At 41.4% G+C, this 16,799-nt stretch overlaps 1 protein-coding gene across 2 annotated transcripts in view; it reads right to left on the bottom strand.

Annotated features, from left to right (window-relative positions):
- SYT1 (synaptotagmin 1) overlaps nt 975-16,799 on the bottom strand; it is a 625,237-nt gene continuing 609,412 nt past the window's right edge. For both annotated transcript variants that reach the window (XM_018047591.1, XM_018047592.1), the window contains exons 10-11: nt 9,172-9,305; nt 975-4,074 (exon numbers count right to left, since the gene is read on the bottom strand). In XM_018047591.1, coding sequence (XP_017903080.1) covers nt 3,868-4,074; nt 9,172-9,305 — 341 coding nt within the window. In that variant the 3' untranslated portion in view covers nt 975-3,867. The remainder of the gene's footprint in view (nt 4,075-9,171; nt 9,306-16,799) is intronic.

Raw genomic sequence — 16,799 nt, 5'->3', positions numbered from 1 at the left:
TGAGTCACCAGGTCACGGAATGTGAGCCGCCCCGGGAGGATGCGTGGCCCCAGGTAAGGCAGGCTTCCTGGTGGAGGGCACCGCGATGCGGCTGTGGGCTGTCAGCAGGCAGTGCTTCTAGCAGATTCTACAGGCTGAAGGGGAGGGGCAGTGGCCCACCACGGGGTCCACTAGGATGGGGCTGGTGAGAGTTCTCAGGGGCTCAGTGCACGTCACAGCGTCTTGAGATGGGGTGCATACATATGTAACCACATTTATTTGCCTGCCTTGTGTCTTGCTTGAAACGAGGGATCTTTGTTGAATGACGCGAGGCTCTGGCTCTCTAGTTGTGGTCTGCAGGCTCGGTCACCCCGAGGCATGTGGTACCTTCAACCTGAGTCGCCTGCACTGCAAGGCAGATTCTTAACCATTGGCCAACCAGGGAAGTCCCTTGGGATAGTATAATTATATGCCTGTGGGACCTAGTGAACCTTATGACATCGTTTGTTGTCTCTGCATCACCCAGGAAAAACACGGTATGCAGCAGGCACCTAATAAATGTTGAATTTAGTGAAGGAGAGAGAGTTACTTGTTTTACCTAGTAATTGCAATGGGCAGGGAATTTAATGTGTCCTGCTCTCCTTTGAAAATGGGTTTTAAAATATTTTTATTTCGTCCCATTCTGGAGAGGCTTATGGGACTTGGGCTCTAGAGTATAAAAAGAGGACGCATTTTGGGCAAAGCCGGGAGCCAGAAAGTGTACCTGGTGAAATGATGATAAATAGGAGCAGAGAAACACGTGTTGAGAATCACACTGCCTAGAAACACTGGGCAGGAACGGCCGCATGCTCTCTGAGCAGTTTTCCCTCCCCAGCCCTTCTGTCGTCATAGACGCAGGGGTTGGCACTCAGGGCAAGCTTTTGTTTAGCTGCCTCTGCTTCCAGCTGGACTCCCCACCAGGGTCAGGTAAGAAGAAGAGTTGAAAGGCGGCAACATCAACAGGAAATAAAACATTTTTATTGAATATCCGTGTAATATGTTAAGTCATTTTTAACAACAATCAGAAAACTACTGTGGAATTCACTACACGAAATGAAACAAAATTTAAACCACCTCATCAAAAATGAAGGTAAAATACAGCTAAAGTAGTTGGCTCGCGGGCCACGAGCCATATGGCAGAAGAAAACACCCCAACGTTTCTACAAGATACAGAGAAAACCCACACAGAGAAGCACTCAAGCAGGCAGTAAATATACACGAAGGCAACTAGGATCGTTCTCGAGCATCAGATTCTAGTACTTTACACAGCTTTGTCAGAAGGGTGTGTGTGGCTTACTGGAGGATGAATCTCGGTCTTGAAGCAGGTTCGGTCACTGACTTGTGACAGGTGGTGTAGTACCAGCTGATTCTATGGTGACAATATCCCGTGTCTGGCAGTGTTGCAAGAGAACGCATTACTCGTGCCTTGATACAAGAAATGATTTGTACTTGGCAACTTGAACCTGCTTGTTTCAAAATGTTTGTTTCAGTGCGAACAACTTAAAGCCGAATACAATGAACTCAAATGTCAATTTCTGATATTCAAGGAACTTAAAAAAGTCAGTCAACTCCCTTGCTTTGGTAGGGTCTTATCTTTTAAATCGGAAGGAGTCTCATTTGAATCTTTTTTTTTAAAGCAGGTGTTTAATCTGACATCAGGACTTGTGCATTTTCTACTGTCTACTTTTTGGAAAAAAGTGTGGAGCATCCACAGAAGGGGGAGGTCTTATTCTCCCTTCGTCCTTCAGGTCTATCCCAGTCCTGAGGAGTCTGCTGCAACTGGGCTGAAAGGCCAAAGGGCTGGCCTCTGCTTTGATAAGGAAAGAACTAGACAGGAATTCTAGTTTTCTCAGGAAACGGCCAGCCCTACGATTGACGCTTCCCGTTAGGCTTTTTTGAATTCTCTTTGAGGTTTTAAGAACCGTGGCACGAAATCCAAAAGCCTGAACGTGAGGCCAATGCTTAGCTTCCTTCCATTTTGTTCTGGTATTTTTGAAGACAGACTTCCCCTTCAGAGCATTCCTACTCTCTCTGGCCTGGAAGTGAGAAGGAACCACAGAGGCTGGTGGGAGCAAAGGCTAGATGCAGTGTGAGATCAGAGGCTGCCCTTCGGCGAAGTGGTGGTCTGCTGCAGTGGGGATAAATGTGGTATATTGCACAGTGCTTGACAAAATGCTGTGTGATCTACCTCGTGCTTTCTGTCGTTCTTATCCTATGCATAGCTTTTCGGTGCTGAGTTGGTCCTTTGTAATGAGAACTGTTTGTGCTACACACACCTTGGGCAGTGCAGTAGGAGGGAATGGCAGTATTGTTACAATATCACTAAGGAATAGATTGAGTGCTATCCACTGAGGAAACTACGTTACGTGTCTAAGCACACACGGCAGTCACAGTGTTACACAGAGCAGTCCTTTAAGACTCTTATGGAATGACTAGTAGCTTCATAATAGTGCCGTTTACTACATAATAACATTGAAAACATTTAAAAACTCCTCCTAAATCAAGCATCTAGTATACATAAGAGGTTGCTTCAGTTTTCTAGAACTTATTCTTGGTTGTGTTTCACCTTTTTTTATTTTAAAGGACAAATTAAAACTTATTTACGTAAAAAGAGCATATAAAAAGATCACTAGCTAACTGTCTGTTTTGGCTTTAATGGAGGTGCATTCAGAACTATGGCTAGTTATTTCCTTCCTCTTTTGATGGGATTACAATACTGTCTGTTTACCACCAAGTAATCTTGTGTCCTAAGCACAGACTGCTGTGTTAAAAATATTCTGCATTCCTTCTAATCCAGTATAATAAAATGTTCTGTTATGGAGTCTGATGTGCAAACCTTTGGAGTCATTGTAGGTGTGACAGCTGGGACAGAATTCACAGGGTGCACAGGGTGTGTGAAGCTGAGAACGGAGAGCTACTTTTCTTCTTGAATAGTCAGGCAACATTTCGAAATGCCGACTTCTTCTCTCCTCTGCTTCTTTCCCACCCCTCCCATCCCCAGACAAATGTGGGTGTGTACACACACACACACATACGCACACACACACAAACACGCACACACACGGAACACCATCATGTCAGTACTCTATGTGCAGTAACATGGAATCACTGACCGCTGGTCAGTTGCTTCCGCGAATGTCAGAGTGAAGCTCTGCCTTGAGCTCTGTAGATGTGCACAGACGGACGCTATTCTGTTTGTGCCTGGAGGTCAGGCTGGCTGGATGCTGCTGAGATCATGCTAATTTGCCTGTGAAGAAATTCTACAAAATTGGATTCACCCACCAAATTTGTGGTGCAAGCGTATCTTGGTGCCCACATGATTCAATAGAAAGCTCAGGTTTAAGTTGTCCTTTAAGGTGTCAGCTTCACCGTACTAGTGCCTTACAAGTTGAGATTGCTGGAATGCAGATGATACTCTATTTACCGTATAATATATTATCAGCTCTCCTATATCTCAGTCAATTTACATAGTTTAAAATAGAACATCTTATTAAAAACATCTAGATATACACAGATTAGGAAACGCTTACAACATACAAATACACAAACTAGAAATAAATCTTTAGCATACTGGTATATACAACGGTGTGATACAATAAAGAATTTCCGTCATGCTCTATCTACACATCATATTGCTTAAAAGAAGAGTAGATTTGGAGGGCAGTGGGATGATGAAGGGCTCTGGGGCTCTCTACATTTAAATTTGTGCAAATTAAAACAGGGTTTGAAGTACCACTGAATTGTGTTAGGAATGCATGGCTGGAAAAATGAAAGGACCCATATCACTGAGGCATTTACAGATACTGGCTAAAGCGCACTATGTGGGCAAACACAGAGAGGCTTCTCCCCTTACTTCTTGACCGCCAGCGTGGCGTCCACCTCCTCCTCCACCTGCAGGGTGTGCCACTGGGCGATGGGGCGCCGAGGGTTGGCCAGCATGTCTGACCAGTGTCGCAGCTCCGCCCCAGTGCTGTTGTAGCCCACGAACACTTTGCCGATGGCATCGTTCTTGCCAATCTTGTCATAGTCCAAGACAGTTACCACCACTTGCACTTTCTGAGAGAGGACACAAAGTACACATTAATCAGCCAGCTCTGGAGATGCAGTCCTACCACCAAGCTTTCTTGAGATCCAGGCAATTGGGAGCTAAGAAGAGCGGATCCGCAAGTGCCAGGACGAGGCTGAAAATGACTGGGAACCTAACACGGGTCCAGTCCCTCTTGTCATTATCACGTCATCGTCATCTGCAGCATCTTCAAAATACTTAATAGATGTCCGTTTTGGCACAGTTCTAAGACTTTCATGTGGACTGCTGAGTTACATTAGATCCTGTTAACTGCTGTCATACAGATAAGATGCTAAAGCTCAGAGGAGTTAAATCACCTGCCTCAAGTCATATAAGAAATGAGTGGTTTGGTTTCTGGGGCTCATCTTGTAAAATACCATGCCACGCCGCCCATGTCAACTTGTGTTCACTGTTAAATCCATTTGTTTCTACTGTTTTATCAACAAAATTTCTGACATTAGTACTCAGATCATTTTTTTGGAGGGGGCGGTTACAGTTTTCAAAGCAACCATATACTGCAATCCTATTTCAGGTGGGAAGAGCCAGCATAGTTTTATTTAAAACTACTGTAGAATTCCAGCTAATCAATGATTATTGTGAGTATGAAGTGTCACAGTAGAGTAAAAGTCTTCAATAAGTAGTAATTAACTAAAGATTTTTTTTCTCATTCATAAATTCTCTCAATAAAAACGAAGTAACTGTGTATCCAGCATTGACATCAAATGGAAATAACCCTTTAGGCTGACAAGATTTACTCCAGTGATTCCATTAAGTTGTGAGGGTTTATTTTATTTTTTCCAAGCTTTAAACTTATTATTTTGTACTGGGGTATAGCCAGTTAACAATACTGTGATAGTTTCAGGTGAACAGCAGAGGGACTCAGCCATACAGATACCTGTATCCATTCTCCTCTAAACCCCCCTCCCATCCACGCTGGAACGTAACATTGAGCAGAGTCCCATGTGCTGTACAGTAGGATAACCTTGTTGGTTATCCATTTTGAATATGGCTGTATGTTCATGAACTTCCCGAAGTCCCTAATTATCCCTTCCCCCTGAAAACCCTAAGTTTGTTTTCTAAGTCTGTTTCTTTCTGTTTGGCAAGTTCGTTTGTATCAGTTCTTTTTAGATTCCACATAGAAGGGATGTCGTGTGATATTTCTCCTTTTCTGTGTGACTTACTTTATTCAGCGTGACACTCTAGGTCCTGCCGTGTTATTGCAAATGGCATTATTTCCTTCTTTTTAATGGCTGAAAAATATTGTGATGGTGTATTTAATGCCTTACTTTTTTGAACTGGTGAAAGAAAATCTATGCCAGTTTGACATGAAAGAAACATTTTCTAAAAGTACATTTTAGTTCTTTCTAAGTAACTGATTTGCTTAGTCAAAATAGGCAACGGTTCCAATCTAGAAACCAAGGGAAAAGATAAAGGACAAATTTAGAGTAAAGTGGAATTTATAACATTTGGTGGCCAGAGTCAAAAGAAGCAGAAAATGTAACGATGGAAGCCAGGGCCTGCCCAGCTGCGGCCCTATACCGCTCTGTTGTCTGAGGATTGCATTCTGTATGAGAGAGGCGCCCACACAAAGCTTCAGGTCAGAGAAAAAAGATCACTTCTGAAAGTGGAATTGAGAATGTAGAATGTAGCATATGGGCAGTAGAGGAAACAAATTTCCCTTTTGTGCAGCCGTGGATTGATTCCATTATCAAGAGAATGACCTATTTACTGGATGGCATTCGGGACCAAGAAGAGCATCATGGTGGTTCTGTGTACTTTTCCCAAGTGAATTTATCTGGATGCCATTTTATTGCAGCAAATGGGGGCAGAGACACTAGGGGCATTGTGGACAAAGGGAACTAGGGTTTTGGAGGTTGGAGTGAGTTTTGGTTGTTTCACCTAGGAACATATTGATTAGTAGCAACCAGGACAAAATATCCTTATAAGGGACTTGAGTCAGTTTTTCCAGCTGTGTATGTAGTATATACATTTTTGGGGAGTGGAGGAGTGGTTTGCTGCATTTTCTTGTGATTTGGGGGAATCAGTATATTTTGTTTCTTTTGTGTTTCATGTGGATAGGGGCAGAAAGACACTCTTATAACCTCAGGATAAATGAAACCTAAGTCCTTATCACAGCATGTTAAATGCTCAATTATTTTCTCTTGGGAAATGCAAAGCTTAGGTAAGCAGCCTCTTGGGAGAAAAAAGAGAAAAAAGAGCAAATTGACTCACGGAACAGAGAAGACAGGATACAGTCAGAGGCGTGGTCATTATTTTCATGCCTCATGGACTCTGTATCAGGCTCTTTCTGTCCTGACAAAATGTTATCTTCTCTGAAAGGCTGCCTCAGAAACCCAGCACACATCTTGTTTCTAATGTGCTTCATTTTTCAATACGTTTGCATTTGCTGAAATTTTTTATAGTTGAAAAGGGACATGTATTTTTTCTTTTAATGTATAGAAGTATAGCTCAGAGGAATAGATTTACAATAGGATTTTTTATTTCAATGTCCTGCCTTAAATAGTTTTGTGGAATTAAAGCACAAAATGCCAGGAGGTGTTAATTTCCACAGGACTAATGTCTCAGAACTAAAAAAAAAAGAAAAGAGTTCATCAAGTAAATACTGTAAAATATATTGCCAGAGAAATTTTGGATGTCTTAATTTGCCAGTGGGTCCAGAGCAGTGAGCTCACTGGTTCAGACTAGTAAACAAGTGACTGGGGACAGGGAATCTTCTGCAATGTCATTTACTTGTAGAAGAGCTATGGAAAGTAAATAAGTGTGTACAATCTGCTGACATGTGGAAATACATATAAGAAAGGTTATATAAAAACTGTGAACTGATGTGAGGATGGTGGGATTATTGGCAGTTAAAAAACTGGCCTGTATTATACAGTAGCTACTAGCCACAGGTGCTTGCTTAGTCGCTTCAGCCGTGTCCAACTCTCTGCAACTCTATGGACCATGGCCTGGCAGACTCCTCTGTCCATGGGATTCTCCAGGCAAGAATACCAGAGTGGGTTGCCGTTTCCTCTCCCACAGGTAGCTATTTAAATCTAAATAAATTAAAATCGAAGTCCCCTGTTACACTAGTGGCTAAGGTGCTCATGGCCAGCCTATGGCTGGTGGCTGCCATGCTGGACAACGCCGATATTCCCATCCTTACAGAGTTCTGTTGGACCATGCTGATTTACATAGTGCTTTAACCTTCCTGTTAGATCCATTTTCTAATAAAATGCTAATTTGAAAAATAGATAGTATTGTGAATAATAATGATGGGAACCATTTCCTGAGCGTTCGAATGTGCTTAACACTGTTCCAGATGCTTTTACAGGCATAATCTCGCTTTGACATGGGTTCTGTTATTATTCCTGTCTTCCATATGAGCCTCAGTTTCCTTTGTTTAATTGTTTCTTTATTGGCTGTGCTGAGTCCTTGCTGCTGCGTGCTGGCTTTCTCTAGTTCTGGCAAGTGGGGGCTACCGTCTGGTTGTGGTGCGAGGGCTTCTTATTGCCGTGGCTTCTCTTGGCATGGAGAAGGGACTCAAGAGCGTGGCTTCACTAGCTGCAGCTTAGGGGCTTAGTTGCCCCGTGGCGTGTAGAATCATCCTGCACCAGGGATCGAACCTGTGTCCCCTGCATTGGCAGCTGGATTCTTACCCGCTGGACCACCAGGGAAGTCCCCAGTTTCCTTATATGTATATAAAATTGGGCTAATAATGGGGCCTCTTTCACAGCATAAGGATCAAATGAGCTTACGCAGGTAAAGAGCATAAGTATGTACCTTGGGCCTACGTACAAAATAAGTATACAATAAATGTAGCTATTATATTAACTTTCTTCATAGAATAAAAGTGTGATTCATTCTTACAGTACTGTATTTTAAGAATGGAGTAAAAGTAAAAATATGCAACTGAAGACTATTTGCTGACTTTTGTGATTCTGAACCTGTAGAAGGTTCCATGCTGTAGTTTTAATGCCCACCCTTCATCTTTCCTTCAAGTCACGAGCAAATTTCCATAGGACTGAAAAGATAGACCCACATCAAATATTTTATAAAGTTTAAAAATAGTGTTGCTTTAACCAGTTTGACTCTCTGCCACCCATTAAAGTTTAGTAAAAATAGCGTAGAATTAGTGGATGTGAACTTTGGATCCAATAGCCTAACTATGGACTATGAGGTAAGAAAACCTAAACATATTTAAGAATCGCTAAGTAATAAGTGAAAGTGAAAGTCGCTCAGTCGTGTCCGACTCTTTGTAACCCCATGGACTATGCAGTCCATGGAATTCTCTAAACCAGGATACTGGAGTGGGTAGCCTTTGCCTTCTCCAGGGGATCTTCCCAGCCCAGGGATTGAACCCAGGTCTCCCGCATTGGAGGCAGGTTCTTTAACCAGCTGAGCCACAAGGGAAGCCCTAAGTAGTAAGATCATATGCTATCTCTGTGGCTACATGTAGGTCCTATTTTGAACCTATTAACTGCAGGGTCTTTTAATAGAGTACTTTCAATCGTAATAAATATCATCTAGCGAATTAAGGTACCATCTTCACAAAAATAACCATCCATTCCAACTCAGAAACAGGAATCTGAATTTAAACAATTAAAAATACAACTTGGCCTAATTTTTCTACTGGTAAAAGATTAAATTATGCTGCATATCTAGCATCAGCCAAGATATTTTCTTTTCTCACTTTTTAAATTTTTTTTTTTTTTTTTTGCTACAAAGAGGTGATAATGAGAAATACTGTGGCTTGAGAGTCAAAAGGTAAAGCTTCTTTTTTCTTGACCTTTTAACTTTTGTGGATGTACTTTTTGAATTAGCAGAGTTGTTCTGTTGATGTTCTTTTTCCTACTGTATTTCTGCTCACCAGAATGCCTGCTGCTGTTGCTGATGAAGCAGCGTATCCTATGCTGTGTATTTTATCATGTCCCTCTTCATGTAGCTTGAGCATAAGATGTGCGTGGAATAAGGATGGCAGTTCGAGTGGAGACATGTGCACTGAGAGTTTACAAGGTCTGTGTGTTTAATTTATGTGGTCTGAAGAAATGAAATCGAATGGGAAGACAAAATATGTTTTACATTACCTGGATTTGCTCAAAGGGTACTTCAAAGCTGAATGACTCATTGTAGTAGGGGTTAAGTGTATTCTTTTTAATTGTTGTCTTTTTCTTCTTCAGCCTCTTGCCATTCTGCATCAGATGAATCTTCACATAAGGATCTGAAAAATAGAGACAAAAACTTTAGGAGATCAGAGACACGTATTTTAGATTATAATTGAGTTTATAAAAAATAAGTATTTCATATAGGAAAGTAATTGTGTAGCATATATTTAGTATTTTTAAAAATTTCAAGTGTTTCTTGTTGAAAGATTTTAAGTAACCTATGGGCCATGTTTTTTTGGTCATGATATCTCAATGTTTATAGTTGGGTTTAGGAGATGAGAGCAGTGGTGTGCTGGCAAACCTCCTTTTTGGGAAAAAAAGTCTTGACATAGCATTTTCTAATGTCCATGGTATAAATATTCTCAGCATGACTAATTTCAAGCTAACTGTTTAACAACTGGCTTAGTAAATTCCTGAAAATTTAGCAGTTGGCTCTTGCAAGCTGGCAAGAAACTGGCTGCAGGATACCACCGCATGGAATAAAACTCTTGACAGAGAGGACAAAGGAGCCATTTTGTTCTTTCACTTACTCATTTGCTCAAACAATAATAGCCCTAGGGATACAGCTGTAACCAAACCAGACCATCACTGTTTTCAGGACAGGACTTCAGCCTTGTGGGAGAAATAGACAATGAACTTGAACAGAAATACATGTGAAATTATAACCTGAGAAGAGTGCTCTGGAAGAGAAGAGCAGATAGGTGTATGATCGAGACTCCCGGGGTGGTATGGTGAGTGTGAGGGAGGAATGGAATCATATAGTTAGATCACTTAGGTAAGACCTTTCTGCAGAGGGAACATTGAAAGTGAGATGTGAATACTGAAAGGTGAAAAGAGGCTATGTGTCTGAGTGTGTATGTGTGTGTGTCTGTGAGAGAGAGATATCCAGAAACTGTGCCAGAACATTTCTAGGTAGAGAAGAGCTTCAAGGGTTCAAGGAAAAGCGAATAAGCTGGTAGCACCCCCAAAAGCAATGAGAAAAGGAGCAGGGGAAAGATTCCCTTACCAGTTTCCCAAGTCTCATTGCTAGGGAAGACAATGGAGGGGTAAGATGGTTCGCATTACTAACAGATGAATGACCTCCCTCCAGGCTGTCAAGAACCAATGCCCAAGTTTGATAGTAAAATCTATTGTTTCCTGAAACATTGTTCCATCTGATAGGCAATGCATGTTCATTATAGAAAAATATCAGGGGGCAATCACAAACAAAAAGAGGAAGAAATTTTAAATCATCCATGATTTTACTCCCCCGCCATGCCTTCCAAAATTTCTTTCCTTTCTTTCAGAACATGGAGAACTGTTGAAAAAGCTTTACAGATAATCTAGTCTAATGCCCATGCACTTTTAGAATGTACAGCTGCAGACCAGAGAAGGTGGTTTTTATGCCCCTCTTCCAATCCTCCAGTAGAACATAACTTCTGAAGGACAGAAAATTTGTCTGCCATACTAATTGAATTTACTAAACAGTACCCAGAAGTATTCAATTTTTGTTGAAGAAATAAGTGGAACTTATTTAGGGCCTAATAATCTGGGTCTCTTTACCTTCACTTCTCTGTCTTCTTCCCATTGACCCAAAGCCCAGATTACTTAAATATATGTAGTCTGCGTTTTTTGTTTTTAATGTTACATCCAGTCAAGGGGCTTGCAATTAAGATTTTAATCAAAATGAAGAATACCTTTAAAAGCCAGACCAAGAAATGAGAAAACAAGTGTGTCAACTGAATAGTTGGTCAGTTAAAAGAGTACGCTGTGAATACTTGCCAGTGAAGAGGACAATGAGAAAAGCCTGCTGCTCTCAGGCAACGCTGAGTTTTGGTACAGAAACCTGGCTTGCCAACCAAGCTCCCTGTCTCCTCCATCGCAGCCGCTTACACTGTATAAAGATGGTCACGCCTCCAGTTGCACCTTGGCACTGACAAAATACCGCAGTATTAAACACTCCCAAATCAGCACTGATGGCTCCTATGTTCATGTGTGGAAACTCCATCAACCTAAGGCACAGGCTTTTGCAAGACAAGCATGGTTTATTCTTTAACACAGCAAACGACAAGAAAATTCCTTGTGCATCTGCCTTTTGAACGAGCACATTAAAAACCAAGATCCTTTCGGATTTCAACATGATCTCTGATGTGACCAACGCCTGCAGGAGAACAAGGTGACTCAGAAAAACCGATTAGCTAGATTCTCGCCGACTGAGGGGGCCAGGTGTGAGCTAACAACCGAGCAACAGGAAGGAGTCAGTCATCTGAAGGTGTGGGGGCAGCTTGAAGCAGCCTGAAGGAGCCGTACATGCAGAGCCCTAAGGCGCTCGTCTTTCCTCCTGTTTGTGAATCGAGAAGGCAAGGGGGAGAGAGGCGGGTGGTGAGGTCAGGGAGGTAACACTGTCAAAAGCAGAATCTGCCAGTTCCCACCCCAATTCAGAGGTACTCTATAATTTCATGACCCCTACAGAGGGCTAGAACAGGAGCAGGTTTGGGACCGTATGAATGGGCAGAGGGAGGCTTTGCCTTTGCAGATTCAGTCCGATACAGGCACCAAAGCCACTTACTTTACAGGCACAATTCCCAGCTTAATCATAACCAAGACTGGCAGGAACTCAAAGGTCTTTTTCTCTTTTATTCTTCCCAGATTTATTGAGATATAGTAGACACATAACCTTGTGTAAGTTTAAGGTGTACAATGTGATGACTTGACGTGCATATGAGAAGTGATTACCACAATAAAGTTAGTTGACACAACTGTCAGTTCACATAATTACGACTTTTTTTTGTGGTAAGAACATTTAAGGTCTACTATCTTAGCAACATTGTCACCATGCTGTCCATTAGATCCCCAGAACTTACTCATCTTATAACTAGAAGTTTGTACCCCTTGATCAACAACTCCTCACTTCCTTTGCTCCTCAGTTCCTGGAAATCACTATTCTACTTTCTGCTTCTAGGAGTCTTTCTTTTTAAAAAAAAGATTCCACATCCACATAAAAGGGAGGTAATACAGCATTTGTCTTTCTCTATCTGACTTATTTCTCTTAGCATAATGCCCTTGAAGACCATCCATGTTGTCTTCTTTTTTTTTTTTTTGTAGCTGAATAATAGTCTATCATATATATCACACGTTCACTATCCATTTATCAGTTGACAAACATAGAGGTTGCTTCCATGTCTTGGCAATTGTGAGGAACGCTGCAGCGGACATGGGACTGCAGATGCCTTTTTGAGATAGTGATTTCCTTTACTTCAGATGCGTACCCAGGAGTGGAATTGCTGCATCATACGGTGTCTCTATTTTTAATTTATCTTGAGGAAACTCCATACTGTTTTCCATAGTGGCTGCACCCACTTATGTTCCCACCAACAGTGCATGGGGGGTCCCCTTTTCTTCATGTCTTGAGCACTTGTACTCTCTCGTCTTGCTGATGATAGCTATTCTAGTAGGTGTGAGGAGATATCTCGCTATGGCTTTGATTTTTATTTCCCTGATTATTAGTGATGATTAGCATTTTTTCCTGGATCTGTTGGTAATTTGCATATCTTGTCTGAAAAAACATCATTCATATCCTTTGCCCATTTTTAATTGGATTTTTAAAATTTTACTTTTTTTTTGTTGTTGCTGTTGAGATGTATGAATTTCTTATATATTTTGGATGTTAGCCCCTTATCTGACATATGGTTTGCAAATATTTTATCCCACTCCATAGGTTGTCAGAAGTCCTCTTTTTCAACATTTGTGCCTGGATCAATCTTCACTGTCTAAGCCCAACAGCTCACATACCCAAGGTGGTCGCATTTGAGCCTCTTCTTTGTCCAGCCATCCGAAGTCTTACATTAATTCTCCATTTTCCTCCACTCTTTGACTGGCTTGATTTCGTAAGTGTCCTCTGGTTGAAGTCTTGCCCTGAATTCTGGTCCCTTTGGAGATGGCCCCAATCTCTTGATTAGTTCACTAGCAACTTCTTTGGGAACCTAGACCTTGCTCCTGTCTCCCTAAGTATGGCTGAGACTCCTTAATGGAAATATATGCACCTAACTATGAAACTCCAGTACTTTGGCCGCCTCATGCGAAGAGTTGACTCATTGGAAAAGACTCTGATGCTGGGAGGGATTGGGGGCAGGAGGAGAAGGGGACGACAGAGGATGAGATGGCTGGATGGCATCACGGACTCGATGAACGTGAGTCTGACTGAACTCTGGGAGATGGTATGGACAGGGGAGGCCTGGTGTGATGTGATTCATGGGGTCACAAAGAGTCGGACAGGACTGAGCGACGGAACTGAACTGAACTATGAGACACACCCATGCTTTAAAGGACACACACATTTTTCATAGTAAGGATCACCTCTTCTGTAAAGTAGAACTCTGTATACTTAAATTTGCTCTGTTTTAGGGACTGGTCCACAAAGCAAATTCTTGTCAATTTCGTTTCTTAATGGCTTAGGAATACTGGTCATTGCATGACAAGACATAATTTTATGGAAATGATAAAGTAGGCAGTAATGAGACTCCCTAACGTCGCCATTGCTCTTGAGCACAACTACTAGACACCATGCATGGCATCCAGACATCCATCAGGCTTTTGTGACCCTGTAAATACCACAGGGGGATAGGCAAGCTGCAAAGCTGGGCTGCTGTCCTCAGGAACTCCATGTGTCCATGACTACACTGCTTATATTCTGTTCCCAGAACAAGTGCTCATGGAACCCTTCATGATCTAAGTACTGACAACCCTCCTTCAACACCAGTTAGATAATCCCTATTGCTACTGAAGCAGGTGCAAGACTTGGGACAGTTGGCCTTTTATTTGTTTAATTTATCCTAAACAGGGGGTGGGATCTTTTTGGTTTTCTAATTGTGGTAGAAATGAAGAGCTCTTTTCTGATATCGATCTCATCTCTAATAGTAAATGGTTCTGACTTGTCACTGCTAGAAAATGGTGAGCTAGCATTAGAAGGAAGGTTCTTCCCTCCCAACGGTAAACTGCAGTTACAAAGAGTAGAGGTTCGCTGCCACATTCTGGACGACTTTCAGGCGTATCGTCTGGGTTTGCTGTCGCTGTGGCACCGCTACCCTCACTCACCATTTGTCAGGCTCTCTTTCTGTCTGAAATCGGTCGCACTGAACTCAACCTCCTTCTGTCATAATAGCTGTTGTAACTTGGGGGCATTTCAGGACACTCTAATAAAATCACCCTCAAACATTTATATGTTGACAGTCCTCTTTCATATAAAATTTAAGTTTTTTGTTCCTAACAAACACAATTATAGAAGGCAGAGAGATAGTTCCCTCAAAAGATATCCATATCCTAACCCTCGGAATTTGTTAATATGTCACCTTATGTAGCAAAAGAGACTTTGCAAGTGTAATTAAAGTTAAGGATCTTGAGATGAGAGGGTTGCCTAAGAGGACCCAGTCTAATCGTGTGAGAAAACAGAGGTCCTTTCCTGGTTGTGGTCAGAAGGAGATGTAACACTGGAAGACAGGTGCAGAGACAAACCACACCGCTGGCTTTGGAGATGGGGAAGGGGCCACCAGCCACAGAATGCAGGTCGCCTCTAGAAGCCGGGCAAGCACACACTGCGCATTTAAAATGGATAACCAAGGACCTGCTGTATGGCACGTGAAACTCTGCTCAGTGTCCTGTGGCAGCCTGGATGGGAGGGGAGTTTGGGGGAGGATGGACACACCTGTGTATGGCTGAGCCCCTTCACCCTTCACCTGGTAGTATTACAACATTGTTAATTGGCTATTCCCCAATACAAAACAAAAAGTTAAAAAAATAAAAGTTGGAAAAGGCAATGGATTCTTGCCTAAAAGGAACACAATTATGCTGACACCTTGATTTTAGTCAAGTGAGACCTGTGTCAGACTTCTACAGAACTATATAAACATGTATTGTTTTTTAAAATTAACTTTGTGATTGTTTTTCTTGGTAGCAATAGAAAATTAATACAGCAACCAAAATTGAAGAGATAATTCTGTTGTTTATCTAGCAAGGTTTGAGGATGAGAGTTTAATTTAAATAGATCTAGAAAACAGTATTTTGGTAAAAGTTGATATTCTTCCCAATCTCCTAAAAATTATTACACTGTTACTCAAAGCAAAATCTTTCAAAAATTTGCTTTTTTTGATTAAAATGTTAACAAATGACATGAAATCAAAAAATGATATTTATGTACAGGTGTTTTAGGTCCCTAGGTAACATTAGTGAAAGTGATTGAAATGCTAGCTGAGAAGAATTTTTAAAGTCAGATCCATTGCAAGGCTTAATATAATAATGTCCCTTTATATTTGTAGAGTGCTTGAAGGTGATTCATGTACGGGCTTCCCTGGTGGCTTAGACAGTAAAGAATCTGCCTGCAGTGCAGGCAACCCAGGTTTGATCCCTGGGTTGGGAAGTTCCCCTGCAGAAGGGAATGGCTATCCAGTCCAGTATTCTTGCCTAGAGAATTCCATGGACAGAAGATCCTGGCAGGCTACAGTCCATGGGGTTGCAAAGAGTTGGACACGACTGAGTGACTAACACTGTCATATAAAACAAATACAATATACATAATACAATATACATATGTAACACACATATATAAATACAATACAATATACAAATACAATATACATATGTAACACACACATATAACATCTATATAAACATATTACATATATATGATAAATTATATAATCTCCTTTAATCCATACAACAATCCCAGTGAAAAAACTGGGGCTTAGAAAGGCTGATTTTTTTCCCCCAAGAATGTATACCAAGGTCTTCAGACACTGAACCTGCTACTGTGTGTGATATGTTGGAGAAATGAGTTAGCATACTGTTTATAGTACAGACCCTGAAGCTAAACTAACTTGAATCTTGGCTGTGCAGCAGCTGCGTAGTTTGGGCAAGTTATTTAAGCTCTTTATTCCATAGTTCCTTCACCTTAAAGTGGTGAGACTGGTCATACCTCGCTCAGAGAATTGTGAAGATTAAATTGAGTTTCTCTTTTGAAAATGCTTCAGAATGTGCTTGGCACATATTTTATTAATTATTCATATTTATTATAGTGTTGTGAAAGGACTGACATCTAAGTCAGCATCTGTGTGTCAGACCCTCCCCCAAATCACTTTGTAGAACTGGTGCCCACCATTAGCAAATGGAAAAAGTCATTCCAAGCTGACCCCAGTGCCAGATTTATTTCTGGAAAGAACACCCACACTGAGCAACTGGTTCATTACTGAAGAATTTACTCCTGTATGAGATGAAAGAAAAAGAGTTTCTTTCTTTTCTACCTGCAGAGATGGTCTTGAGGTGTGTGATGGGAAACTAACTCAACATCCAGTATTCCACATCCTCCTGTTCCTGAAGTCAAGACATCAAATTACTCAGAGCTGAGAAGTTAATCTGGAGAGTTCTACCTTCAGTCTTATTACGGTGGTTCTAGGATAGTGTGAGCCAAAACTATGATTTATGGACGTTTCTTTCCAGATATTGAGGCCAGCTAATGTGGGTATACTTGGACATATTATGTATGGAGAATCTACTTTCCTGATGCTGCTCAAAATAAGGAA

This window comes from Capra hircus, chromosome 5, assembly GCF_001704415.2.
Source record: "Capra hircus breed San Clemente chromosome 5, ASM170441v1, whole genome shotgun sequence".
Lineage (NCBI taxonomy): Eukaryota > Metazoa > Chordata > Mammalia > Artiodactyla > Bovidae > Capra > Capra hircus.
The sequence above is the reverse complement of the archived record's forward strand: the minus strand, read 5'-3'. Positions and strand labels throughout refer to the sequence as shown.